Below are 26,921 nucleotides of genomic sequence, written 5' to 3' on the forward strand. Positions count from 1 at the left end.
GTCCCCTAAGCTGATAGTCAGCAATAATACATCACTGCTTTTGGCTGTTTCTACAAGCAGGAAAGTACTACAGATACACCACAGCCCAGTCTAACTGACGGGCTGCATGCATCAACCATAATGCAATTTAGCACACACAAGACTTATCTCCAGTGAGTCAATCAGGCTCAGTATCACATGAGCTGCAGAAAGCTCCCTGGAACATGACAAATAACTAGGCTGGGTTCTGGAAAGTACTCAGCATGGCTGAGAAAAATTGGGGGAAAAGGCATTCGAGGTGCCACTGTAAACTGACTCTTTGCTCAGGGAACTTGAACAAGGACTTCAGTCCTGCAGATCTGGATCTCACCACCACCCTCCGCTCTCAAGCTGTTGTTTTTTTCAGCCCATCTCTCCCTGAAAGCCAAAACCATCCTCCTTTATGTTTCTTTTCACAGAGGTCTCCTGGACAGGCTGAGGAAGCTCACTGAATGTTGGCAGCAGATACAACCTATGAATACTGGTGTCTGCAGCATCCCACCAGGTACAACAGCGCGGGTCACACATCATTACGCTCCAAATGTTGTGACTGCACAGTGCTGGGATTTGCTGGAGAAGCAGCCTGAGAAGACAGCCCAAGGGCCAGCACCATAAACAGTAGAAGGGCGCAGTTCAGGCTGTTTATTGAAACAGCTGCTAATGTAATTATTTTTCTGAATCAGTGGATTTGTGTTGGTGATGAGGAGCCCTCCATGGCAAACAGCAGAGAGAAGAAAAACATTTGACATTTCATTTGCCTGACTAGAGCAGAACTCTAGTTAGCAAATGAGTTAAGAGCACAGAGAAGCTCTGCACGAGGCTCCTGTGGCTTGCAATAAAAGGAAGGTTTATTTCCTGTACAGTTTAGCACACAGGGAGACTAAATTAACCGACAAGGCTAAAAGTTTACAGCATTAATTGCTGCTTCACTGCCTTTATACTGCCAGGTATTCATTATTTTTAAATAAAGCTTACTTTAAGAAGACATACAGCACGACCTTAGGGATCTGACTCTAAATCCAGGTGCTTCTGTTCTGTATTACCTTCTGTCTGCAAGGAACTCATATACTAGAGGCACCACTGAGCAGAGAAGTATTTTGGATGACTGCTATCAAAATAGCTATATTAAAACAAATAGCTATATTAAAACAAATACATTCTTCCAAGACAAGCAAGCATTTTTCCCCCCTGAATTAAAATACCAAAGTATCATAATACAAAGGAAGAGAGGATTAAGAGAAAAGCTATGGATTAAAGTTTTCCTTCTCTCTCCAAAAAGAATCAGGCTGCTCCAAAATAGAACAGCAGTTTGGTGCATCCACACTGAAGCACCCAAAAGGCAAAAGATGTGGCAAACAAATGCCTGTGTTGGTACCAGCCCTTTGCACTGCTGGCTTGCAGCTTGTTTTTGAGAGTGTATTGACCCAGGGCCCACAATCCCTTCTTTATTCTAGAGCAGATTTGATAACTTTTGTATGTAACTTTAGAAACTGCCTTGAAGCACAGTGAGAAGGGGATAAACAGAAAGCTCACAAAGAGTGGCTTTGCAGCTCCCAAAGCAATGCAGCATTTGGCCAACTTTTGCTGCCATCAGCTGCTGCTTTGCCATCCAGGGGACTGCTCAGGTGACATTCTCAACTCTTCCTTTACAGGAATGCAAAAAAACTGAGCATTTTTTCAACAGCTATTGCTACCCGCTGGCTAAGTACTGCACACTGATGGGGGGCTGCCACCTCCAGCCCACACCTAACACTGCCCATGCCACACAGCCATAGCCACCAGCACAGCCATGGCCACCTCCCAGCCTCCTGCTCTGCCTGCCATAAAGTTTTAGAGCCTTCCCGTCACTGTAGTATCAGCCTTTTTTATTTTTAAAAACCCACAAACTTCCTTCTGCCAGTGTGCAAGCTGACATTTGCATACCACAAGCAAACATGAAGACAAATACAAACTGCATTTATTTTTTGAAAGACTAAGTGTCCCAGCTGTTATTTGCTGTAGGATGGAGTTCTCCAGACTCAGGCAAGCAGCCAAAATAGCTTCATTCCCCTGCCGTTCTTCAGGCTCAGCCCCATGCTCAGCTGCTGGCACTGGGAAGTGATGGCTAATCCCAATGCCTTCTATGCTGCTAAATTCAGTCCCAAATTGTTATGGGGAAGACATAGCTGTTGGTCCAGCTGTTTCTCAGTTTATATAGGTGTGAATTCCTAGAGGAAGCAGACCCTGAGGGAGCCTTATGAACTGACTTCCATATTTTCACAGCACGTACAGCTCAAACCTTGGCCCACTGCAGATAAAATGAAGGCTGTCGTGGCTAACTACCAATACATTCTAAGTTGGTGAAAGGAAACAGAAATTTAGAGGAAGATTGCTCAATTGACATGATGAAAGGAAACAAATGTAGAGAAAGATTGCTCAAGCACAAAGGTTTCGTGGACTTAGCCACCAGAACCATGAGACGTGCTTATCTGCATTGCAGGGCGGAAAAGAATTTCCAGTTTCTAATCAGGATTATCAGCTCACTAACATACAAGTCTGCAAACCTGCCCCTTTTACTGTGCCTCCTTTGTACTTCTACATACCTATATTGCATTTCCCGCCTAAGGAAAAAGAAAATCCTACACCTTTTATCAATAAGTGATTTCTGGTGGAGCTTCACTTCTATCCGCATCCATTGAAAAATAGGGGGGATAGATTTTTAATTCACCCACCGAGTTATTCTGCTCCTCCCCCATTCTGCTGGTTGCTGAGTAAACTCTCACCACGTGCACAGGAGTGACCTCAGATAAGCAGCATTTAGGATTTCCTAAAGCAAAATCTTGCCCTGCTGTAGTCCATGGAAAACCTCCAGCACCATTAACACAGCAAGATGGTCATCCCATGAGGTGAATACAGATGTGCTGTTTAAACCTGCCTGGAAACTCCTGCTCTCATCAAAGTGTGTGTTATGTGAAACCGACTGCTGTTTTCCCCAGGGGCTGCCTGCTTTCTGTTTGCACAGGGTCTGCCAATTTATTCTGACCTACAGCAGTAGGGATTTCTGATAAACCTACCTTACTGTCTAGGTCTAAAAATGATGTATATCAGCATCTGCTGTTCATGCTGCAAAATCATGATGGTTTTGGAACCACCTGCTGCCTGTATCGTCAGACACTGATGTTTCCTGTGTAAGGAATACTGAGATGGTGACAAGATGAACAGTCACATGCTCCTGTGAGCTCTTGTGCACATTTTGGGTAGCTTGAAAGGCACATCTTGAGAGCACAGGAAAGAAGGAGAAATTCTAGCTAGGAAACCTTTCCCCAGTAACACCCAAGTACAATGCAAAACCGCAATGGAAAGGTAGAACTAGATGATTGTTAACGTCCCTTCCAAAGCAAACCATTCTACTACTCCTCTAGTTACTAACGCCCCAATCACAACCTGGATCCCATAGAGTATTTCATATAACATAAAGAAGAAACCCTAAAAACAAATCCTCCCAATGCAAAGTATTTCCCAACACCCAAGTACAGAGATTGCAGTGCCTGCCCATCACATAACCAACAGCTCCATGCCAAGTTTCTTACAGCCCTATCTATCCTCAGCGGCTGAGCTGGACTGCAGTTCTTCAGAATCAAACCAAGAGGAGATTTATCATTAAGCTTCCACTATTTTCTTTCTGGTTTCTAAGATACAGGGGACAAATACAGTTAAAAGTTCCGCCCATATCTACAGTTTCTTGAAGCATCTCAGTGTCTGCAAAGCAGAAAGAGGTAAGGTCTTAATCACAGTAGTACGGCTTAATAGAAAACAGACACAAAAACCCTTCACAACTCAAAGGATATTTCTCATTACACTTAAGTATACAAAGCCTTCCCATTACTTTACATCTGCAGCCTTTGTCGTAACCACCAAACCAAAAACAAACCCACACATTCCAAACAAAGACGTGTACTTTCTTCCACCAAACATATTCTTTTCCTGGACGACACATTCTTCGATCCTTCAAATGCAAACTGTTAACATCACTTTGGGAGCAGAGCCAATTCCATCCAAGAACAGAAGAGCTTCGCTGGGTCAGATCCAATGCTTGTCTGCCCCAATATCCTGCCTCCTCCACGGAAAGGCACACCAACAGACAGCGCACACAGAGCAACACCACGTTGTACTTTCCCAGATGCAAATAACACACAGCTCTGAGTCAGAGGTGTAGCAATTAATGGCTATTTCGGCTATTAACTATAATAGTTTTTCCCTCTTAATTTGTCTCACTGCTTCCTGAACCCATGCAATTTTTGCCACATACATTCTCTGGCAATGAGTTTTTCTGGTGAACTGCATGCTGTCAGCCACTGCACATCATCAAATACTGCAAGTCATTTAACCTGATCCTGCCACCTTCTAGACTCCTTTGCTCTCCCCCTGTTTTGTTATGGCACAAAAAGTTATGTACACCACTTCCTCATTGCCCTCCTCTGCCGGCTGTGATTTTATCTCTATATAACCTTTGCAGTCCTCTCTCTGCTACAGAATTCTCCCTTATTTGGTTGTTCCTCGTGCAGTGACCACATTATCTTTCCCATTTTCTCTTTTAGCTTTATTGTATAATGGCAACTGTTTCAGACTAAAAGAGATACACAGTCACCTTAGATTTCTACAGTGTTACAGTGTTACACTTCGCTCTCTCTGGTCCTAAAAACTCCTGGTATTTTATTTATTTATTTATTTTTAATGACCATACTATGGTATTTTTATAGAATTACCTAACTCAGCTCCAAGACTTCTCTGCTATGCAGTATCAGTTAAAGCTCAGCAGCGCACGGCACTGTGCTCGTGTATCTTTGATAACCCAGGACAGGCACAGGAGGCTGCTCTGGTGCAATGCAACTTCACCAGCAGCCTCCCTCCCCTTGCTTTCTCCTTCCGGGTTCCCTCTGATTATGATGATCAGCACAGACCTCTGTAGCATCCCCTCCTAACTTCTGTATATTGCAAGAGCTGCCTGTGTGTTGCAAATTTGATTGTTATCTGCTTTATACAACAGGTGTGTAATCAATTATGCAAGCCAAAAAAAAAAGCCCTTTCCTCTTGGCAGCCTGGTTTCTTTACAGAAAAGGATCGTCCTTACTCATGGCTCCTCCAAGGAACTCAGCAACATGGCTCTTTCCCCTCCCTGTGCTGCATTTCCACACATCCGCTGGGGAAGTCGAACAAATAACATCAGTTTGTCCAGCCCAAAAAGGTATTTGTAGCTCCCACTCTTTCCTGAGATCCTTTCCAAAATCCTTTTGCCTTTGACGCCACAGCACCACAAACAGGAGATTCCTCAATAGACAACAGTTACAATTTCACACTTGAGCGCCTTCAGTATTTCAAGTGCAGTGGTACTCAGGCATGCAAAAGGAGCCCCAGTAACATTAACCTTCCAATAGCTAATTAAAGCAATGCACACCTCCACTTCTCACAGGGGAAACTAAGTCCAACAAGAAGTTGTAAGGACAGAACATGGAGTCTACCGCAGCTATCAGCATCAGCTTTGCTCAGTTTGATGTTGATCCTTTACATTCTCTTTCAGTAACTTGAATCTCATCTCCCTACCTTCTGAATTTCTCTAAGTGGTCCCAGCAGCCTCTTCAGTTGGCCTACTAAAATGATGTGCTCTTGGATGTCATGAAGATCAGCATGACAAATGGTGCCCAGGCAGTACCAAGAGCTCCAAGCAGAGCTGCAGAGCTCAGCACTGGGGACTCTCAGAGCAGCCCCGTAAGGCAGAGCTCACTCCTCTCCTGCTGTGATGGCTCATCCTTAGCCATTCTCCTTATCATATAGGGGAAAAAAATGATGTTCTGTTTCCATCTTGAACAGCTGATATCTATCAATGCTCGCTCAGTTCCATTTGTCTCATCTTTCCCCAATTCCCCCTGCTCTGGGAGGAATAAGCTGTAATAACAATGTTGTGGAGACTCTTTGGCATCCTCCACTCATTGTATACGTGCCAATTCACTGACTTCTACAGGAATTTTCTGAGCGTAACCTTAATGACTCAGGACAGGAGATGTTTCTTGTTCAGCTCTGCAAATACCTCCTAAAAAAGTGCAAGTGCTCAGCACTGACCTGTGGCTGCCTGGATCCCACCCGGGGTGCTGAGCCCCTGGAGCCAGCAGAGCCATTGCAGCCTGCCCAGGGACAGCAAAATCCCCATACACTGCCCCAACATAAACACTGTCATCGTGACATATACAGCCACATGCAGTCTTAACAAAGAGCCTTTTGCAGCCACAACTGCAGAGCATCGCTTCAATCCCTCTCACACCGTCAGAAAACTCTTTTCATTTAAGCACGGTAGAATGTTTTTTCTTTCGATACATCAGAACTTTTTGCAACGCCTGCAATCAATTTAATCTTTGGCTCCATTAAAGGTTTGAATGCAATGTTTTAAGAAAAAATGTTTGGCTTATCTGGAGTTTAGAACAATGACTTAAAAAGAGGCAGCCGGGAGGCAGACGGAAGGCATCCCAGCTGACTGCCTGCACTCATGTTACATATTTCGTCTCCTACCCTGAGAGCTGTAATTCACAACAATTCATACCATTCTTTTTGAGGGAGAGATTAAGCGTGCTATCACTGGATATCCAAAAAAGTACTTCACGCATATAATGTCCATACGAGAGAGGGGTCTGAAATCAATACCAAACCTATTAACCAGGCAGTTCTCACCCACAGTATACAAACTGTGTGCAAAGTATCACAAACCTCTGTATACCCTAAAAGTACAAACACATATTTTCCCACCTTACACGGTTTCACCTGAACTTGCATTATATTACACAACCACTTATAAAAGATTTATAACAGTACTCCCTTTCACTAACAGCAGTGATACAATTTAGGCAGACATTTGCCAGCTACTCTAGTTCGTGTGCTCCAGCTGCTCACGGCTTCTGGGCTGACAAACACAAGCATGTGCACCAGGGCTTCGATGACAACTTTGCAACCATGGACACGAGCGCAGCAGGAGTCATCCTTACTGTACATAGCGCTGAAATGCAGGGTGCAAGGAATGCCAGTGCCGTGGCCATGGCACCGCTCATAAACCACAAAGCAGTGGAACAGAACAGGAACAGAAAGCACTTAGCTTTCATTCATCTTCTCTTAGGGCAGTAGTACCTGTATTTATTGAGATAAGAAGAGAGAAAAGGCCCCAGAGAGATTGAAATGCAAAATACCCATCTTTGTACAAGCTCAATTTCTCAGTTTATTACTTTCTGGAGATTGCTTTAGAAGAATGATGCGGCATCACCAGCCACCCCATAGCCCTGAGCTGCTGAGCACAAACAGGGGCAAGAGCTGCTGGCTGCAGACAGCTCTGCTCATTTCCAGCCACTCTCACACAAAGATGCTCTGCCTCAAACCGCCTGCTGCTGGCTACACATCCCAGAAGGAGCTTCTGTGCTTCTTTAGGTGACACAGGAGGAAAGAAGAGCAAGCACTATTGCTAGCAAGCACTTGTGCTCCAGATGACAGGCCACATTCCTCTCCATTTCCTGGTGGGTGAAGACCTCAGTCTTTTCCCAAACAAGAAAACACGATGAAAATACAAAACCTTACACTCTCCCATCCCCTACTCTGAGAATGAAATAATAAACTCAAGCTTCCTCTCCTTCTTAAAGTCATCCTTACCAGTGGGAGTCCACAATATAACATGGAACTGATTCTAGAGCACTCTCTGGGTTTGGCCATTGTGCTCAGTCTCTCATTGTGCTCAATCTCACCCATTGCAAGTGAGAAGAAGCAGCCATGTGCCATCAGAGCTGCAGCTGGCAGTGGGGTACCCTATGAATGGACACAGTCCTCTCGGACACGTTCTGCACCACGAGCAATGCTGGCAGTTGCTGGCAACAAATGTGCGCTTGTAAGAGTGAGAGGAATTTCAACAGCTGGCTCCTTTCCACCCGAGATCAATAAAAACAGCAAGGCAGCTGCCTTCAGGAAGAAGTATGCAAGTTCTTTTGGTACTGGAGGAAAGATGGGGCAATCTCCTATACCCGAAAAGAATGAAAAGCCCAAATGGAGAAAATCACAGGCTGATGCAATTCAGCCTCTCCAGTCCCTAAATACTTCTTCACAGAGCTCGAGTGCCAATCACTCCTCGGCCTGTCCTCCTTTTGTCTCTTAAAGGATTTGAATAGAAGTCTATAGCCAAATTCAGTCTCACAGACTGCACAATCCCCATTCAAGTCAATGCTTGGGTGCTCCTGAATATGGCGTTTGTGTCTGCCATTTCACATCCGTGGCCTCCAACACTGGCTCACATTAGGTAATGCTGTTCACTCTGGCTGCACGCCACTGAGGCTCCTGGACAGGAGCTGCACGTGCACATTCCCACATTGGTGCCTACAGCTCATCTCCATAATTACAGCCACCTGCGCTCCATTGCTTGTGGTTGAGAACCAGAAACATCAAAGGAGAAAGGCACCTTTCAGTCGAAGACTCCCCAACTACAACCTTCAGGTACATTCAGTTAACTCTGCCTCTGAGAGGCACAGCACCAAACCACAACAAACACAAAGTCACCTTTACCGTACAGAGTATATAGCAAAACCCATGATTAAACACAGAGCTTAGCAACCGATGAATCACAGCAAAGATAAGGCTGTGTACTCACCAACTCCTATTGCTGGAGAACAGGCAGCTCAGCACCCATCCTTAGGGCTGTGACACCCATAATGAAGGACTTACAACAACACACAGGAACAGAGGAATTGACCAGTGGAGTGTACATCACCAGAAACCCCTCAACATGTACCCGTGATATGTCCCTGCTTACACACCAACAGCATAAGGTAGTTTTTCCTCACTGATACATATTACCAAATAAAAATATTATGGAGAACAGTGCCTTGGGGAAGCAGTTATAAGGATGTGGAAAACTGACTGCAGAACAAAGTTCTGCCTTGCCAGTGAAAGACCACAAAACTTGGGCACCCTCCCAGACCGACAGCCCGAGGCTGCAAGGTGCAAAGCTGCCTGAATCCCTTTTCCCTGCAGCAGATATAATGCTTCCAGAGCCTCACCAATGCTTTACCAACATTCTGAAACAAGTCGTTGTTTTCTGGAGGTGATTTTCCACCTCTTTCTGGGTTTACTCAAGGAAACCAAAGTAACAGTGCACTGGATGCTGCTGGCAAAACAAAGCCATCTCTGTGAGATGGAGCTGGCTTACAGGGCTGATGTTAGCAACTGACAACAACTCTGACTCGGTTCCACTTCTCTGCAGCACGATGTGGGTCCTCTGATCCACTACCTGAAGATCCCCAGTAAGACTCATTTGGCCCTCCAAGCAGAGACTGACCCACCGATAGTTCATTTTAAGACACAATAAAAACAACTCGTTCCCTTTGAGCTCGTTTAATGTGAATCAGAAACTTTTCCTTCAGTTGGGTGCCTCTCTGTTCTGCTTTAAGTTCAAGCATCAATTAAAATTCTTATAGCAGAAAGAAAACAGCCACCCGGTGAGGTGCACAGCTGAGCCTGGCCAACAGAAACATCCTCGGTGCGCTCAGCAAACCAAGAACGTGCAAGTCCTGCTCACTGCTTGACATCACTTCAGCTGAAGTCACTTTAGATCTGGGCATACATATGTAATAAAATTGGTATTTATGACTCTGTTACACTCATATTCCATAAACACAACCCACACCAATGCTGAGATCCAAATTCCGGGGTCAAGGATGCATGAGGGAGCCTAAAACACGGGATAAAGTTAGCACTGAGTCTTGTGACATGTACAATTCACACAAAGACAAGGCAGCATCACTGAAACCACTGAGCCGATGATTAAAAACCTATTTTAAAACCAGCAAAATGCAGTTGAGATGGAGATCGGTGGCCGTCTCCCTGGAGCTTAGTACCACTACACAAACCAAAAATCAATAACTGCCATTAAGAGGTCACTGATAAGAATCTACAGCAGCAAAGCCTGTCAACCAGAAAGCTATTAACAGCTGTGTTAGAGAAAAGAATTACTTCTATTTGCCAATGACCGTTTCTTTCCCTCTATATGATCATGAAATATATGAAATACCTTTTGATTCACAAACTACCTGCTCAGGATGCCAATACTCTTTGAAGATGTGCATCTGATAATCATCAGCTTTCCATCATCAGCGTGTCAGTGTTAGCACTGACACTGAGAGTAACAGAAACGACACAGGGACTGTTAGCACAGGGCCACCCGAGGCATGAGATCTCTGCCCTTTTAGATTCTGTCTAAACACAGCAAAAGTCACCGATCATTAACCGCATTCACTGGCATTTTGAAAGTCTCTTGTATATTCACACAACGCAACAAAACCCCCTGGATTTTGGGCTCTGAGTCTCCTTCCTGCAGGTCACACAGAAGACATCAGACAACTTTTGGGCTGCTGCTGCAGCTGAGGTATATCTGACCCCAGGCACAGACTCCTGTTTGTTCTCTTTCATTCACTTAGCTCTGGAAAAGCACAGTCTTCTGAGCCAGCTATGCTGACAGTGCTGGGGCTGCAGAAAGCAAAACTCGGTACTCCCACAGGGCAAATAGCTGCAGCTGCTCGGACAGTAGCCACACACACCCACCTTCATTAACCACTCGGTATGAGAGCATCAGAACCCAATGCTGACACCATGGATAACAACAGTTCAGAAATGAACCTCAAGAACAAAACCAAAACAAACTAAGAAACGCTAAATTAGTTCACTTTGCCTTTCCCAGCGCAGAACAGAGCAAAAGAGTCCTATCCACTTGGATGTGTTAAAAATAGTCCGACAGCGGGAGCGTCACGCAAGAAGTCACAGAACAAGCTGCTAAATCACGAAGGAAATGACATGTTATTTGTGCAGTAAACAGATCGCCCTCCCAGGGCAGGATGCTGCTGCTCAGGGGTGAGGAGGATGCGGGTTGTGCTTCATCTGGCAGGGCAGCTTTACCATGGGGAGCTCTGCACACTTGGGGTGGTTCAGAACCCCAGCCAGCCCCAACCCTAACCCAGCCTTTAGCTAAGCCCATACCCCACGCTAACTATCCCCCTGTCCCAACTGGCCCTCAGCCTTTAACTAAGCCCAGCCCTAACCCGAGCCCCTGACAGCTCCATGCAGGGTCTCCTCGCTGCCTTTTCCCCACAGTCCCTCCGTCCCCACGCTTTGCAGAGCCCCCACCCGCAGCGCGCTGCTCCCCGCCGTGTCACACGACAATCCGCGGACGGAGGCGGCGAGGAGCAGCCCCGCCGATGCTCCCGGATGGGCCCCCTACAGCCCCGTTACAACTTTGTCGCCTCGCTGCTCACCGCCGTGGATCCGGAGGAGGAGGCGATGTACACCTTGATGACCATGCTGCCGGGGAGCGGAGGGAAGCGGAGCCGGGTGGGTGTGTGCGGCTCGGCTCAGCGCGGCTCGGAGCTGGCGCTGAGGAGGCGGCGGGAGGGCGGGCGCTGAGGAAGCCGCTCCTGGGCTCGGTTCGCCCCGCCTCGCCGCTCTCTCACTGGGCTGCAGGCACGGCAGTCAGCGCCGCCCGGCCCGGAAGAGAGGGAAAAATGGTTATAAATAAATAAATAAAGAGAAAAGAAAGAAAGAAAGAAAAGGGGTGAGGCGAATTCTCGACTAACCACGCGAGACGTGCTCGGAGGAGGGGGCTGCCCGCTGCACGGCGGTGAGGCGGGATCCAGGAGCCATGGCGGCACAACCCGAGGGCCCACACACACACCGTGGCAGCAGCTTCTGGAGCTAAAAGCCTCGGAGAGAGGCTGGGGCTGCGCTTAAGTGGGAGGTTTTGCAACCAAAACGGCGATCCTCAGAGAGGAAGGTGAAATAGAGCGTGTGTGAGGCACCGCCGCACACCTTATGGCCCTGGCACACCTCACACAGCTCCCATCTCTGCCACTACAGCACTGGTGCGGGTTGAATCTGAAGTAAAAGCCATTTCTATAGAGAATGGGACTCTATAACATTCTGTGGTACAGGGAGCAGGAAAAGGCCCTCTTAGGAAAACATATCGAGTTGTATGTGTAAGCTCCATGTGAAAATACAGGCGCTTAGGTCTGACGCTGTCTGATATGAGAAGGAATCGAAAGAGCTAAAAGATAAGGCAATGCAAGAGAATATGCTCTTGTCAGGAACTTCATTTTGGGAGTGAGAGGAGGGGAGAGACAGGAAGGTGGGAGAGGAGGTCTGTAAGAACTTTACAGAAAGGGTAGTTAGGTACTGGAATAGGCTCCCCAGGGAGGTGGTTGTATCGCCATCCCTGGTTGTGTTTAAGAGCCGTTTGGATGTGCTACTGAGGGATATGATTTAGTGTAGGGTTTTTAGAGTTAGGGTTCTGGTTAGGCTGCAGTTGGACGTGATGATCTTCAAGGTCTTTTCCAACCTGGGTAATTCTGTGATTCACACAAAGCATCAAAAAAGCACATGAGCCAGTACTGCTCTTGCAGGTCCCACTTGTGTCTGCCCGCAGCCCCTCTGCTCCTCAGCTCCTTGAGTTCTGTGCCTCCGAAAGGGATTTTGCTGCTCAGTTAAAGCCCCAGTGGGAAACTTGGAACCACAACACTGCCATTTCACTGCATGGTATTTTATCATTTCTATTAATTACAGCTGCTAGATGAGACCTCAAAGAGTTCTTAATTATTATAGACATAGTAACACTTTATTTAGTGAAATTTGTATTCAGCACCTATCTCTATAGACAAGTTACCTCTATAGACAAGTACCCCAGCTACCACCTTCAATATTTAGCTATGCAATCTGGTAGCAACTACACAGAAAACGAAGCTTCTCTGAAGCTCGATTCTCTGTAATCCGATTCTCCTTCTCCTGGTAGACTAGAACCTCAACATGAATAGATTTGCCTTCCTGAAGCAGCCCCGGCTCTGCACCTCCCTCCCTCCGGGCCGGGCCCAGCCACGGGCGGGCAGGAAGGGAAGGGGAGGCGGTGATATGGGGGCGGCTGGCTGCCGGGGCGCGCCCCCTGCTGGCACTGCCACCGCCGTGCCGGGCCCGAGGTGGGGAAGCAGCCGGGCATGGGCTTTACTCGGAGCTCCCACCCCTGAGCAGCGCTGGAGCTGTCGGTGTGATTCCCAGCATGAAACGGGCGGTTTTAGTTCTTTGAGTAATGTTTTGTTGTTCGATATTTCGGCTTTTATAAAGATTGATTGGGGGGGGGGGGGGGGGGGGGTGAATGCTACTTTTTCTTTTTAATATTCCATTGTTCTGATAGTTCAGTGCTTACAGAGCGCCTCTCCTGGACCTCCATTTTGGACGTCCATTTTGAGCACCTTGGAGCACTCGCATCAGTGCTGCTGTGTGGATCAGTAGTGTGTTTTTGGAGCACATCTCCCACACTGTGCTCAGATGTGCTATGGATCAGCCTCACAGCCACACATTGCATGTCGTTCAGGTGATGCCAGGCTGGAGGAAGGCTCCAGGTATGCACACAGTACCCTCCGGCAGTTGTGTGGACACGGAGCCCTCTGTACCAGTTCTGTCACTGTTCAGATGTGTTCCCATCGCACCACGTTACCTGCAGATGTAAGCACAACCACAACTGCTGTGAGCAGGTGTGCCAAGACAAACACAGGGCAGCGCTGGCAAACATTTTTTTGCAGCCTGTATCTTGTGTGTTAGAAAAAAACAAGCACCCTGCACTGCTGTGGGCACAAGCTGAGACATGACTGCATGCAGAAGCAGGCCCAGGGCTCAGCAGCAATGGCCTCGTGGGGATTCCCACTGCTCCCTGCCCCTGAAGCTTTTTATCCCCCTGCTGACCTCCATCCACATAAAGGCTGGTCAGCTGCAACCCCTTAGTGTGGTTTTGTCTCTATCTGTCCTTGTCCCCAGCGCTGGCGATCCATCCCACTGGCCCCAAGCCGTGCCATGCCCAGCCCTGCTGTGTTTGGGGCATCTCAAAATGGCTGCTGGAAAGGCCTGTAAAAAAGAAGTGTAAAGGTGGCGTGGCTTTGAACATCTTCACTCTGCTCTCCTGGTGGCATCTCTCCCATGTGCTGAGTGGTTTATAAAACCTGGTGCTGCTTTAGCCATCTATTAGCCATCTCCTGAGGCTTTGTGTGGAAGCAGTTTGAAAGGCAGACTTGCACACTTCTGCACGGGTGGTGAGGACCATCTGGCAATGGTTAGTTTGTTATTATTCACTTTGTTGATTGATTCTAACCCTCAGTGATGCTTCAGCGCGAGACAGATCCTCAGACAAGCTTGTGAGTTCCTGGCTGGGAACTACCCCAGCCTCCTTCGCAATAAACACGTGCAGAAAGCTCAATTGGGGCTCCTGCTCCAATTATGTCTATTCTATGTATTCCTTTGTAGACCTTTAATAGCAGAGTGGCTTTAGAAAACGTCTCTCAGACTTTCTGCTCCTGATGAGACTGAAAAGCTTTTCCAGTCCTTCTGCAGGGTGTGTGTCAGAGCTACACGTCTCAAGAAGGACGGGAATCAAACACTCAGCAGCGATTTTGCCTTCGTTCAGAAATGTCTTGAGTTGCTCAGGCGCAAAAGGAAGATATTCATCAAATGCCAGGGGTGTCCTCTGCCATCAGGAAGGGGTTCAGCTCTCCCCTGCAGGAAACTCCTGCCTTGGGCAAGAAACATTCACCAAATGTTATGAACCAGCAAACCTTCAAGACATGGTTAACAGCACTTTGGAGGGATACGGATCCCTGAGATGACTGGTTACGAACAGAATAACCAGGAGTCAATCCAGTCTTGCTTGATATTGCAAAGACTGGAGGCAAAAAGTGGGCATAGTTGTGATAGATTCAGCCTGATAGTCATGCACATCGCTTGTTTGTAATTTCCCAGCCTTCTATCAAATAATCAGTGTGTGAGTATTGCTCTATAAGTTCAGTGTGGGCAGTTTAATGGCACGTTCAGAGCGCTGGCCGTATTGTTTTGGTTATGAGATAGTCGTGGTGTGTTTCTGTTTGCAGATGGGGAGGTTTTGCCTCTGTGAGTCTATAACCTGCTGAATTATTTGTCTACGCTGAATACAAAACTTAGCAGAAGCAGGAGCACAACGTCAATAATAATTTCTCTGTAGTCTTACCCCGTGATATTCTAACATGTCATATCAAGCACTTTTTGTCTTCCCACAACACACATAAGGCAACTGTACAGTCATAAAGCCTCATACTGTATGCTGGGATTAACATCTGCGAATCTAGATTAGATTTGTACTACTGCATTAACGCCCATGGCAGCATGGCCTGCTTTAAGGTGAGCAGCAAAGAGTAAAGGTCTTCACTGTGACCATGCACGTGAGTGCTTCCCTTACCTGCTGCTTGGTTACGATCACAGCTGCTCATACAGCTGCTCGTGTGGCTTAGAAGAAAAGTCAACCAGCTCTTGAAATGTGTTTTAGGCCATTTTTTCATTTAGAAGTTGGAGGAAACGTGTGGAAACACTGCTTAAAATCTTGATTAATAAACGAGGATGGCTGAAAATATAAAGGTGGCCTGATCGTTGCTGACAGGAAAGAAAGGCACACGCACAAAAAGCCCACAAAGCACGTTGGTTTCATCAGCCTTCAGAACTGCCTTGTAACCCGTTACCGAACCCAGCGCTTTGGGGAGGTGACAGCAACAAGTAGCAGCAGGAAAGAACACACTGCATTGAATTGGTTACGTGGTTATGCAGGTTGGCAATGCCTGCAAAAACACTGAATTGTTTAGGAGGGCAGCCAGGGAACCTCTGAAATAATTGGTGTGTATCTACATAAAATAGCATGGAATTTATGGGCTGCTCTTCATTGATTGACTGGAGGAAGGAGAAGAAAGGTGAACTTGGAAATGGAAAACTGAGGATGTGATGATATTATGTGAAACCGTGATCTAACACTGCTCTAAGCTGCAGATCGCTCTTATATAAGCCAGGTGTTGGGCAGAGGGGCTTTAGTTAACTCACAACCAGTTCAGATGCTGGGGCAACCTGTGCAGTCACACGGACAGAGCTAAGTGCCCAAACAAACGTGCCTTACTGTGTGTTTCCAGAAAGGTCCGGCTGCCTTTCACCAGTAGTAAGGCCATGCTTTGAGCAGTGGCTGCAGTGTGCGTATGCCCTGCGCTTTCCCCACATAGACTGACATAACAGGTGCCACTATCCCCGCTGGAACGCGTGATGTAGGACAAAACCAAGCATCGGTTTTGCCCGGATAGTGTCCACCTCGGCCCTTGGCCCCGCTGCACACAGCCCCTCAGCCTGCTGGGTGAGACGCAGCCTTGCGATCGGCTCCTACAGCTTTAGCCGGGGCCGACCCCCCCGCCCACCGCTGCTCGTCCCGGAGGCGCTGGGGCCGCACAGCTCCGTGCCGCCTCCTCCTGCCCCTGCCCGCGCCGACGCCTCACGGAGCTCAGCGCCCCGACCTCGGCTCCGTGTCTCCCTGCGGACAAAGGCAGTGGCTGGCGGTGCCGGCCCGCAGCCCGCTCCTCAGGTACCGCTCCCTCGGCCCCTCCCCGCCTCCCCCCTCCCCGGGCCCCAGGCGGGAGCGCCCCGCGCCATGGCGGCCCCGCGAGGGACGGAGCGGCCGCCATGTTGTCGTCCTGCGGCCTGCGCTAACTTTGGGGAAGTTTCTTTCCCAGCCTCTGGGGGGACGCGAGGAAGGAGGAGGCGGGGGGAGGGGGAAACACTCGGCGGCCGCCGGGGCAGCACCGCGACAAGCAGAGCCGTTCTAAGAGCGGCGGTGATGCGGGGCCGCCCTGCCGCCCTGCCGCCCTGCACGGGGCCGTACTGAGCGCGGCGTTAGGCCGCTCCGGCGCGCAGCCGGCGTCAGGCCGCCAACCCTCGGTGTGCCAGCGTCTATCGCGCTACGGCCTCACCCCGCCCCCTCCCTCCGCCCCGCCCCCCGCGCCGCTTCCCGCTCTGCCATTGGCCGAGCCGGCCGTCAATCCTCGGCTGGGCCCATCTCGCGCTCCCCATTCATGCAGTTTGGTTGCGTGTTGGTGTATTTTACTGTTTGCAATAAAGAGGGGGGGATTTTTTTTTGCTTCAGTTTGTGCCGCAATTAACTCCTGCTCCCGCCGCCTGCTCTTTTTTTTCTTCTCTCTTCTTCTTCTCCTTTGGTTTATTTTCTCGGCGATCCCGCAGGACGCCCCAACACAGTTTCCCGGCGGTTCCTTTTCTATCTCGTCCACCTCCGTGCCCATCTCTCTGCTTCGCGATCAACTATTAAGGCGCAACTATGCCCAAAAGAAAGGTAAGCGGGGCTGCACGGGGGCGGGGGGAGCGGCACCGATTCGCTGTGTGTGTGTATCTATGTGTGTATATGTGGATAGCGTGCAGGCAGAGTTTGGTTGCTGCCCGTTTTGGTGCCGTTCCAGCTGCTCTGGATGTTGGATGGCCGCGGCCGCGCGGCGCGAAGCTGCGAGTTCACTTGGGGCCGCCGCCGTTTGCATCGTCTCCATGCTCTATGCTCCTTGCTCCATACTCCATATGCTCTATGCTCATGCTCTATGCTTTAAGCTCCATGCTCTGTGCTCCATGCTGCTCCCGCCGCCTCCATGGTGCCGCCTCGCCTGGGCCGCTGGTCTCTGCTCCTCCGTGCTCCCGCCGCCCCGCGTTCAGCCCAGGGCGGCGCCGTTGTTATCGCGGCAGTGTTCGCTCTATGTCCCGTAGTACCGTAGCGTTGCTCGGTGCCGTTTTTTCCGCCGTTTGCCTTTGTTCTCCTTTTTTTTTTTTTTTTTTTTTTTTTTCCTCCTCTCCCACTTCTTGTCATACCAGATGGTTGTGCAATGGTAACTCGGAGCCATTAGGCGGCGCACAGTTTGAAACCCGTCCTTGAAGGGAAGCGGGGAACGAGCCGCCACCATCATTAACAACTTTCCCTCGGCCCACGACGACGCCGGGATTCCAACCCTCCCCCACCCCCATAATACCCCCTTTTCCCCATCCCCCCTTCCCAGCCCTATGTTGTCCCCCTCCTCCCGGCTCTATTTGTGTCTCCCCATGTCGTTATGTGCTGTGGATGTTCCCCACACGGCAGCACACAGCTCTATGGCGCGGGGCAGCGCGGAGCTTTGTCCTTGCGCGGGGCCGGGCCGCGACCTTGTGGTGGCCGACGATTTGGCGGGAACTTTTTAAACGCGGTCACGCAGCGACGTGCTGACGTAACGGCCGGGCGGGCGCGGGGCGCGCTGGGAGATGTAGGCAGCGGGGCGGGCCCGGGGATCACACAGGGCTGTGAGCTGATGGGGTGAGGGCACGGCGCTCAAAGCTCCTCTCGCTTCTCTTACAGGCTCCAGCTGAAGGCGAGGCGAAGGAGGAGGTAGGACTTCTCTGTGCAGCATTAATATGGCGGTGTGGGTTAAATACGAGCTGCCCCTTATGGCTGCAGGACCCCCTCTGAGCCCTGTGGAAGCCGCTCTGTATGTTGTTGTAGAGCCTCAGGCCTACAGGCCCTTATGGCCTATAGGGCAGCAAGGGGTGTGACCACCTGGCACCTCAATAAGGCACAATGCAGGGGTAGCACTGAACCCTGTGTGCTGAGGGCCCTACACCCCTGTGTGCAGAGGGCCCTACAGCCCTGTGTGCATAGGGCCCTACACCCCGGGCTGTGTAGCAGTGTGTGCTGTGCTGTCCTCACTGAGCTCTACTGACACCTCTTTCTTTACGCAGCCAAAGAGAAGGTCGGCCAGACTATCTGCTGTGAGTATCCCGCTTTAATCTCTTCATATTGCATCTGATGGGATATTGACTTCTGGGGGGCAGTTATAAAGAGATTATTTTTTTTCCACTGCTGCTGTTAGAGGCCAATTTAAGGGTATAAAAGCATTAAAGAGTGAAATTCATACTTCATATGTCCAAGTTTTGAGCAGCAGCACATCACAGGGCTCACTTTCAGACATCTCACATGAGTTGTGCAAGTCATTTTGTTCATCTGGATTGATTTCCAGTGCCCAAGTGTTGGGTAAGCTGAGATCTAGAGGGTGTAAACCTCTGTTCAACCCAAAATCAGTCTTAGTCTCACACAGGCTCTTGGTATCCTTCCCTCCACACTTAGTGTGCCCAGCCCTTTTTTAAGCAGTCTTGGAAATGCCAAGTTGCTGTTTCTTAATTCCATTGAAAGCTAAGGTGTGTGTTGGCTTCTAGAGTCTAAAACTCGTATAAGGTTCATCTGACTTGTTTCTTCTATGTGTTTTGTACAGAAACCTGCTCCGCCTAAACCGGAGCCAAAGCCCAAAAAGGCAGCACCTAAGGTAAGTGCTGATGGGATCCTGAACTGGAGTTAACGCTTCTGTTTTTTAAGGTACCCACAAGAAGAGGAAAAAAACACCGAAACCCACAACATCCCACAACATCCACAACTGATTTTTATATATATATTTTTTCACGGTTTTCTTTTAAAGATTTAAGGTTGAATCTTATCGGTTAAAACAACGTGAAAGACATAAAATGAATTCAATCCAAATTCTCCTGAAGGAAAGTGATAAACTGATCAGATTTTAAGTCAGTTGTGCTGAGGCTTTACTGCTGCCTTGCCAGGCCATTCTGTAGTTTCTTACCACGTATTGTTAGGAAATTGTACTGATTTCAATAGAGATCAGAGATTCAATTAGGGAAGGCATTGAAAATCGTGCTTTTAATTGAGGTTTCTCACTGAGTTTTCATTCAGAGGCACTCCTTTCATTTATCAGCTTATCAGATTGTAATCACTGGAGATAAAGATCTACATACTCATTTCCTTAAGCTGGATATTCTCTGAAATGTCAAAAATATCAGCATATCTGACAATATAGTTACACAAGCAACTTTTACATTTTCTTTGTGCTTTGGAGCAACAACTTGAAACATAAAAGGGGGCTCCTTCTGTGATCCACGAGGTATTTATCTTTCCTTTCTGTCATGCTTTCCCAGTGGTCACGGTTCGCAGCCCTTTTCTTTTAGAGCTATCTGTAAATACTCAGGTTGTATTATCAGGCATTTGCTAATTGGGAAATAAAACAAAATGTTCTCTTTTTAGTCTGTTTCCATCATACATTTTCCTTGGTGGTTTAGAGCAAAGCACAGGTGTGAGACTTTTAGTTACAGAAGGATATGATGGGCTGAGAACCAGGGCCCTTACCTATACACTTGAAAGCCCTTCGCAATCACATATGGCATCATGAGCTCCCAGATGATACAAAAAGTGCTCTGCCTCAAGTTCTGCTGTGTGGAGCAGCAAAGATGTCATGACTAGAGGACAAGAAAGAGAACCCCATCTTGGCCGTGCAGCCTGGACTTCTAGATCCCATTCCAGAGCTGCGGGGGAACCCAGGAGCCCTGCTGCTCTGCATTCCTGTGGTGTGAGCCACCAGCGTTCTGCGCTGCACCTCCCTCTAGTGGCTGCTCCCCTTTAGCCCACGTTGCTCCTGTAGCCCCAGTAGAACGAGAGCTGGGGTCTGCAAGTGCTGGGGTCAGCTTCTGCTGATTACACGTGCAGAGGTCAGTGCAATTGCATATGATGGTAGGTGTGGGTTTTTTTCAGCATAGTGGCATTGTTCTTGCAATTAAGATGCTGCTTTGACTCATTCTAGAATACTTGAGCTGCATTCTGGCTATCTGAAGCTATCTAATATAGGACCGATACTTAATGCAGGAGTTGTAGGAGAAAGAGTTTTACAGGATCCCGGGTTCCCCAGTCACAGCTGTATGCTGCAAGGCAGTTTCTCTCCATTCAGAGTCCAATCATGGAAAGTAGTTTCTCTGGATTCTTCTCAACTCTTATTCTGAGAAGCTTTGCCAACAGAGAGCAGCCTGCAGTGCAAGTGATGAACACACGTGTGCTGCTAGAGGAGCTCCTCACAGCTTCTGAAGCTTCTATGTGCTTCAGAAGTCTCCAGAAGTTTGTTCAAGTGACAGAGAGCAAACCAGTGTCACAGCAGCATTGCAGTTCCAAACATTAACACTCCCAAATGCTTCCAGAATAGTTATGTGTTGGTGTTACCTTTTCCTTCTTCCACTCTCCTCTTGGAAGTGTAAGTGGTGCTCTTCCAACTGAGGGAAGAGGATGAGTGGAGGCAGATGGCTCTCCTTCCTTCTCTATTTGATGACTCTCTTCCTTCACTCTGGGGAACAGCCATTGTGTATCCTTCATAAGTCAGTCCCCAGAAGGTTCTGGACAGTGGGAATAGCCTAGGGGAAAGAGACTTGTAATGCCACTGTGATGGAGTTTTCCAGGTGGGCTGAAATCCCTCAGGAAGGTCAGGCTGGGGAGTGGGAGGTTAGAGAGGAAAAAGCCACACACCTGGTTGGTGCCTCCAACCTCCTGTCTGAGCTTTCTGCATCATTACAGGACTTGGTTTTAATTTGGGTGAGGTTTTTTTTATCATCAGCATTACTGGCTTTGCTCTTAGCATTTTGTGTTTGTGTTTGACATTAGCAAGCAACTCATTTTTAATGTGAATTAATTTTGTGGACTGATAAGCTGGCAGTTGAAATAAGCACATAGACTTTTGGAACTACTAGACACCGAGAAAACTCCATCTTCTGAGTAGATAAATGTATCTATTTGTGGTTGATCTGCCTAGCTTCACTTTTTGGTAATAGTTTGCAGGTATTTATCGTTCTCTTGTTGGAATCATGTCTATCAAGCATGATTTGCTTGGATTCTTTGATGGTTTCTGGTTTGCTGGTTCTTTATTGGCAGCAAGAGGCAGATCCTTGCAAGGGAAACTGATAAGAAACCATTCTTGTTTCTGGGTTGGGGTCGGGGCCTGACCTTGCTATATAGAAAACTGTTACTACAGAAGTTGTGGCGTCAAACTTTGTTTTGATTTAGTCCGATCAGCCACACGAGAAACAGTGGTTAAATAATAACTGCAAAGTTTGCGTTGTTATTGAAGTGATGCTCTTGGGCCCCCAGCTTGTGTATCACACAAACGGTTTATTATAGTAAGGAATATTTCGGGCAGTTAAGGGGGGAAAGTCCTTTAACTGCAGTTTTGTTACAGTTTTCTAAATAGGCCTCAATAGCACATGTGAAGTATTCTGGTATTTCCACCAGTTGCACGTGTTCTTTTTGTTCTTTGGTATGCTTTTCAGCAGCACGGCAGAAATACAGGCCAGTTCAACTCCAGCATTTTTTAGCTAATTTAATTGAATGCCTATTTAAAATAGGAATTCTTGTAACCCCAGCTGTGACCGCTTTTATATTATGCGCTTCCCAGTAACACGTTTGGGGCAGAATAGAAGGAAAACACTTCTCCATAGAAAACTTCATCTCATCTTTGTTACTAGGAAGTTCTGTGTGTAGAAGCAGGTTGTGTGGACAGTTTCAGAGTTGGGAACATGAGGATGAAGGCAAACGAGTTGGAAATCAGCATTTACCAAATCACAGTTTCTTTTCTTAACAGAAAGAAAAGGCAGCAAACGATAAAAAGGAAGACAAAAAGGCAGCAACAAAAGGGAAGAAAGGAGCCAAAGGCAAAGATGAAACTAAACAAGAGGATGCAAAAGAAGAAAACCACTCTGAAAACGGAGATACCAAAACTAATGAGGTACCTTAGCTACAGTAAACACGGGAATAAACACAGATGTATTGGTAATGCATCTGCTGGAACTAATGATTGGGGCCTCCTTGTCGGAAGGTGGTGTGCTCACTGCTGTCCTGTTAAGGCACACCAGCTGCAGTGTCTGCGCAGGGCGACTCCCAGGGAGAGCCTGAAAGAATAGCATTCTCCTTCAAACTCTTTCCTGCTATGTGGTAGAGCCCTTCCACAGGTGGTCCGTGCTATTGTAGTGTCCCTCTCTGTGTTGGCACAAGAGCAATGCAGAATATCTGGGGAACAATAGAGCTCAGAAAGATTGCTGTCCAACCCTGAGCTGACTTTGCATATCCTCTCTGGACTGCTGGATTGCCTATTCTGCTCAGCACGGGTTGGTACTGTGCCAGAAATCTGGTTTTAAGTTTTACACAATTCTTTAAAACAATTCTTCGCATCAGAACAGTTCAACAAGAGTTCTTCAAAACAAACTTGGTCTTGTCTCTTGATCTGCAAGCCTCTTTCTTATAGGTTCTTGGTCTTGTCCCTTGATCTGCAAGCCTCTTCCTTACAGGTTCTTGCCATATCAGCTACTTAAGTACGAGCTGCCATTTGCTAGGACTAGCTACAAGCTTCAGTCTGCTCCTCATGGGCTTTTCCTAGCACTCCTGTTGCTGATAGAAGTGCAGCATTTGCTACAGGCTCCTTTTATCCCTGTAGCCGTAGACTAGCCTGTTGTGTACTGCAGTGCTTTTGATTTACAGCGCTCTCTTCGTGTGCTCGGTATCGTCACACAGTAAATGAGTTCATTCTAAAAAAGCAGTTCTCAAGCTTCTCTGCTAAAAATTAATATGGCACCATTGTACTTCAAAGGATCATTGATAGGAGCTTGGCGATTTTGACTTAAAAAGTAATAGCAGACATTTCTGTAGAGAACAAGTGAGATCAGCTTCCCCAAAGTTCGGACAGTACACAAGTATGGCGGCCTTGTGTTTAGCTCTTACACTTCCTTGTAACTGGACGGAGATGAGGGCATGAACTTCCCCTAGCTCATGATTGATCCTAATCTAAAGCGCTTGTCACGTTTCTGTCTCTTTGGATTCTCTTAACGTGCTGATATTAACCCGATCATCAGATAACACTCCTCCGTGGTTTGATTTGTAGATGTATCAGCCAACGTGTTGTTGTGTTGATATTATTGGTAGTAGCTGTGCTTTCCTGTTTATCTACACAGAATGTTGTCCGTGTGCGTGCTAACAAAGTAGTCTCTCTTTGATGCTTGTTAGAATGGAATCCGATTAGCATTACAAATAATATTTCTATTCTTCCCAAACACTTTTATAGGCACCAGCTGCTGAAGCATCTGATGATAAGGAAGCCAAGTCCGAGTAATGTTAACCCTGCCCTATATCTCCATCATTTGGTATCCGTACCTCCATGCTGTATTGTTAACAGAGAGGAATATTTTTATCAACTATTTTATAAATGCAGGTTTTTTTAGCATGAATTTAATTATGGAACATCTTCATCTCGGTTACTTGGGAATAAAATCCCTAACAAACAAAAAAACAACAAAAAAAAAACAAAACAAAAGCAGAAAATCATTGTTTTTAAATTTTGTGATTGTAATAGTTTGTATGGTACATGGAAAGAATAAGTGGTGGTAGCTTTTGACTTCTGTCAGTGTGTCCCTTCTTGTGTAAGTCATGCTTTACAGACTTCAGACTTTTAATTTTACCCTTGTATGTGTTGTATGGTTTCTTAAAGTGGGGAGGTCTCAAAACAGATAACTGTGTTAAACATTCCAGTGGTTCTGTGGGTTGCTTTTATAAAGAAGGTGAGCTATTTTCATGAAAAAAAAAATAAAAAAAAAATACCTAAGAGCTGGAAAATCTGTTGTTTTCCCAAATGTAATTTTATTTTGTCGGTTTTGAGAAATAAATAAATAATGTCAAAAAAAAAAAAAAAAAAAAAAAAGCGGAATCATGTTTTTAAATGAAAGATGAACGTTTCTTTTCAAAGGGCAGGTCGGTTGTTATGTACCCACTGTTAGGAATTTTGCTGGATTTATCTTAATAAAAAAGACTCCTCAAAAGCTGACTGTGCTTCGTTGCTTGTGATGCAGATGCGCTGCTGGAGCGCTGACGGATGGGCTCTGTGCTGAAGGGACCAGTGCAGATGATGGGACCCGTGAGGCTGGAACCTGGCTTCCAGAGCACGGCTGGTGCTTGGGCCCCTGGCTACTGCAGTTGTATCAACAAAACTGACTCCATGCAGTCAAAATGGGAACAGATGGTTCCAGAGGAAACGCGCTGCTTTGCGCCGACAGGGCGCTACCCCAGCACTTCCACATGGAAGCTTACGTTCTCTGCTGCCTCGAGTTAAGCTGAGATACTTGGTGTTGCCCAACGTGCCTTAAGAGCTGTTGGTGTTGTGAGCTTTGGTGGGTGTAGTCTTGTTTATGTTGAGTTTAGAAGAGGGATCTTCCCTCTTCAAAATAGCAAGTAAGCTTGGAGATAACTGTGCTGACTTCTAGTAGTGTGAAATAGTTTTCTGTTGCAATGCTGGAATGCTCATAGTACCAGTAGAAGTGCATACTCGCCTGCCTTTATTTATAGCTCCTTCTAAAATGTTCTGTAAACATGTGCTGTAAGCAGAAAGGTGAGGTCTTTGTCCAAATCTCAGTGTCAATTACCCCTTTCCTCCCAGTTTCATTCTCCCTTAGTGTTTCGGGCGTGGTTATTTAAATAGTAGCTGGCAGTGTAAGTATGGTTGATATTTTCTTCCTAGCAAAGCGCTCATCCATGTGCCAAACTATAATCAGCCCATCACCCGCTAATTGGGCTCGTTCTGTATGTTAGGTCACATTTCTCCATTCTAACACAGAGGTTGTTAGACAGAGACATAGAATTGAGTGTTTGGTTTTGTTTAGTTCCTCTTTCAGTGCCAGGGAGAGAGTTTTCTTAATTCTATAACTATTGTTACAACCAGATTCCTGTTTCAAATAAACTCAGAAAATTGCTTAAGAACTTTTCAGACCATCCTCCTTGCTCAAGTTCACAACTTCACAGAGCAATGGGATGTTTGAGTGAGTTGCACAATTAAATAGATTGCTGCCTTCTGCCAAGCCCTCCTCATCTGGGACTCCTGACGTCTTTACACTGCATCAAAGGTAGCTCTGGTTTATGGCTGACCAAAAAGCGGAGGTTTCAGTGGGAGGAATGTTTGATGAGCAGGCAGTTCGGGTGTCCCTGGTTCCAGGCTCAGTTGGGATGCATGGAGAAACCCTTCACCAAGCTCCTTGGCTCTCCACCAGCAGAGCTCTGGGGCATAAGAATTGCTGTTTCTTATTCTGGTTCTGACTAGGAAAGGTTCTTAGAATGGCTAAGCAGGCAGAATTGACTGTGGGCATTTGATTATCATTACTGATGATAACAGTTCCAGACTCGACAAGATGTGATGTGACAAACAGCTTCGTGAGTCTTAAGACTGCGATGGTTCTGCAGTGGCACAGTGGTGTTCTCAGCAAAGGGAGAAGATTTCATGCGAGGTAAGGTGCAGTTATTGAGCAAGGCACACACAGAGCCGTCAGCTTGTGTTCTTCACTGAGACCTGGTGGAAGGTGGCAATGCTGCTGCTCATCATGAGCTACAGACTCTGTACGTGGAGGTAGTTTGATGAATGTTACATCCAGCTTAATGAGCAGACTGCGGGCACTGCCATCATTGTTACCTGGTATGCAGGAGCCCTACAAGGTACTGCAGAGTTGGATGTTTGACTGGCCAGTGCTGCTGGAACACTGTGAGGTGCTGTGGGTGGGAACCAGTGCTGGGTCACATTGCGCCGTCAGTGTAGAAACACAGTGTGCTTCCACCCAGCGGGACAGCAGGGAACAACGAACCCATTGTAGGCCAACTGGAGGGATCGTGTGCATGCTCTGGACCCATCGTATTGTTGGGGGAGTTCTCCATAATGATTTCATTTAGTAGCAATCATTGGACAAAGCAAGGCTCTTCACTGCGCCGCTCTTAGCAGGCTCGGTGCACAAACAGCCCATGATGTAAGCATGGAGGGAGGAACAGGAGGGAAGAGGCACAAACAAACAAGGTGGAAATCAGGGAGGTGCTCTTGCTTGGAAAAAAAGAACAACAACACAGGAGGTGGGAGTAAAAGCTTGTGTTTGAAATGAGGGTGTGGGGGAATAACAACTTTTGTAGATACATCCTATGTCCATCTTTGCACCTTTCAGTGAAGTAACTGCATGCAAAAGCCAGAAAATCCGATGTGTCTGATTTTCAGATCAAGAGCAACTCCCTGGTAGTTAATGGAGTTACACTGGTGTTAATCTGATGAAGCAGAAAGAAAATTGGATCCCCTGAATAGAAACGGATGGCTCTTCTTTCCAATTGTCCCAATGGTGATGTTCCTCCT

At 47.2% G+C, this 26,921-nt stretch overlaps 2 protein-coding genes across 3 annotated transcripts in view; one reads left to right on the forward strand and one right to left on the reverse strand.

Moving 5' to 3' along the window:
* SH3BGRL (SH3 domain binding glutamate rich protein like) overlaps window positions 1–11,563 on the reverse strand; it is a 28,974-nt gene extending 17,411 nt beyond the window's left edge. The window contains exon 1 of the mRNA XM_015860639.2: window positions 11,322–11,563. Coding sequence (XP_015716125.1) covers window positions 11,322–11,366 — 45 coding nt within the window. The 5' untranslated portion in view covers window positions 11,367–11,563. The remainder of the gene's footprint in view (window positions 1–11,321) is intronic.
* A 4,773-nt stretch (window positions 11,564–16,336) lies between these two features.
* LOC107312794 (non-histone chromosomal protein HMG-14A) lies at window positions 16,337–24,585 on the forward strand. 2 transcript variants are annotated; one of them, XM_015860502.2, is made up of 7 exons: window positions 16,337–16,465; window positions 17,119–17,227; window positions 18,266–18,295; window positions 18,646–18,675; window positions 19,176–19,226; window positions 22,362–22,505; window positions 23,835–24,585. In XM_015860502.2, the coding sequence occupies exons 2-7, from the start codon at window positions 17,213–17,215 to the stop codon at window positions 23,880–23,882; spliced, it is 318 nt and encodes a 105-aa protein (XP_015715988.1). In that variant the 5' UTR covers window positions 16,337–16,465; window positions 17,119–17,212; the 3' UTR covers window positions 23,883–24,585. The 2 variants fall into 2 exon arrangements, with proteins under 2 accessions (XP_015715988.1, XP_032300149.1); XM_032444258.1 differs by lacking the exon at window positions 16,337–16,465 and adding an exon at window positions 16,951–16,969.
* Window positions 24,586–26,921: the final 2,336 nt, after the last annotated feature.

This window comes from Coturnix japonica, chromosome 4, assembly GCF_001577835.2.
Source record: "Coturnix japonica isolate 7356 chromosome 4, Coturnix japonica 2.1, whole genome shotgun sequence".
In the NCBI taxonomy this organism is placed as follows: Eukaryota; Metazoa; Chordata; class Aves; order Galliformes; family Phasianidae; genus Coturnix; species Coturnix japonica.

What these genes read in the sequence shown, in the direction of transcription:
- LOC107312794 (XM_015860502.2), top strand. An exon ending in AAGGCGAGGCGAAGGAGGAG is followed by an intron (nt 18,296 to 18,645) that starts GTAGGACTTCTC and finishes TTCTTTACGCAG; the next exon opens with CCAAAGAGAAGGTCGGCCAG. An exon ending in GAGATACCAAAACTAATGAG is followed by an intron (nt 22,506 to 23,834) that starts GTACCTTAGCTA and finishes ACACTTTTATAG; the next exon opens with GCACCAGCTGCTGAAGCATC.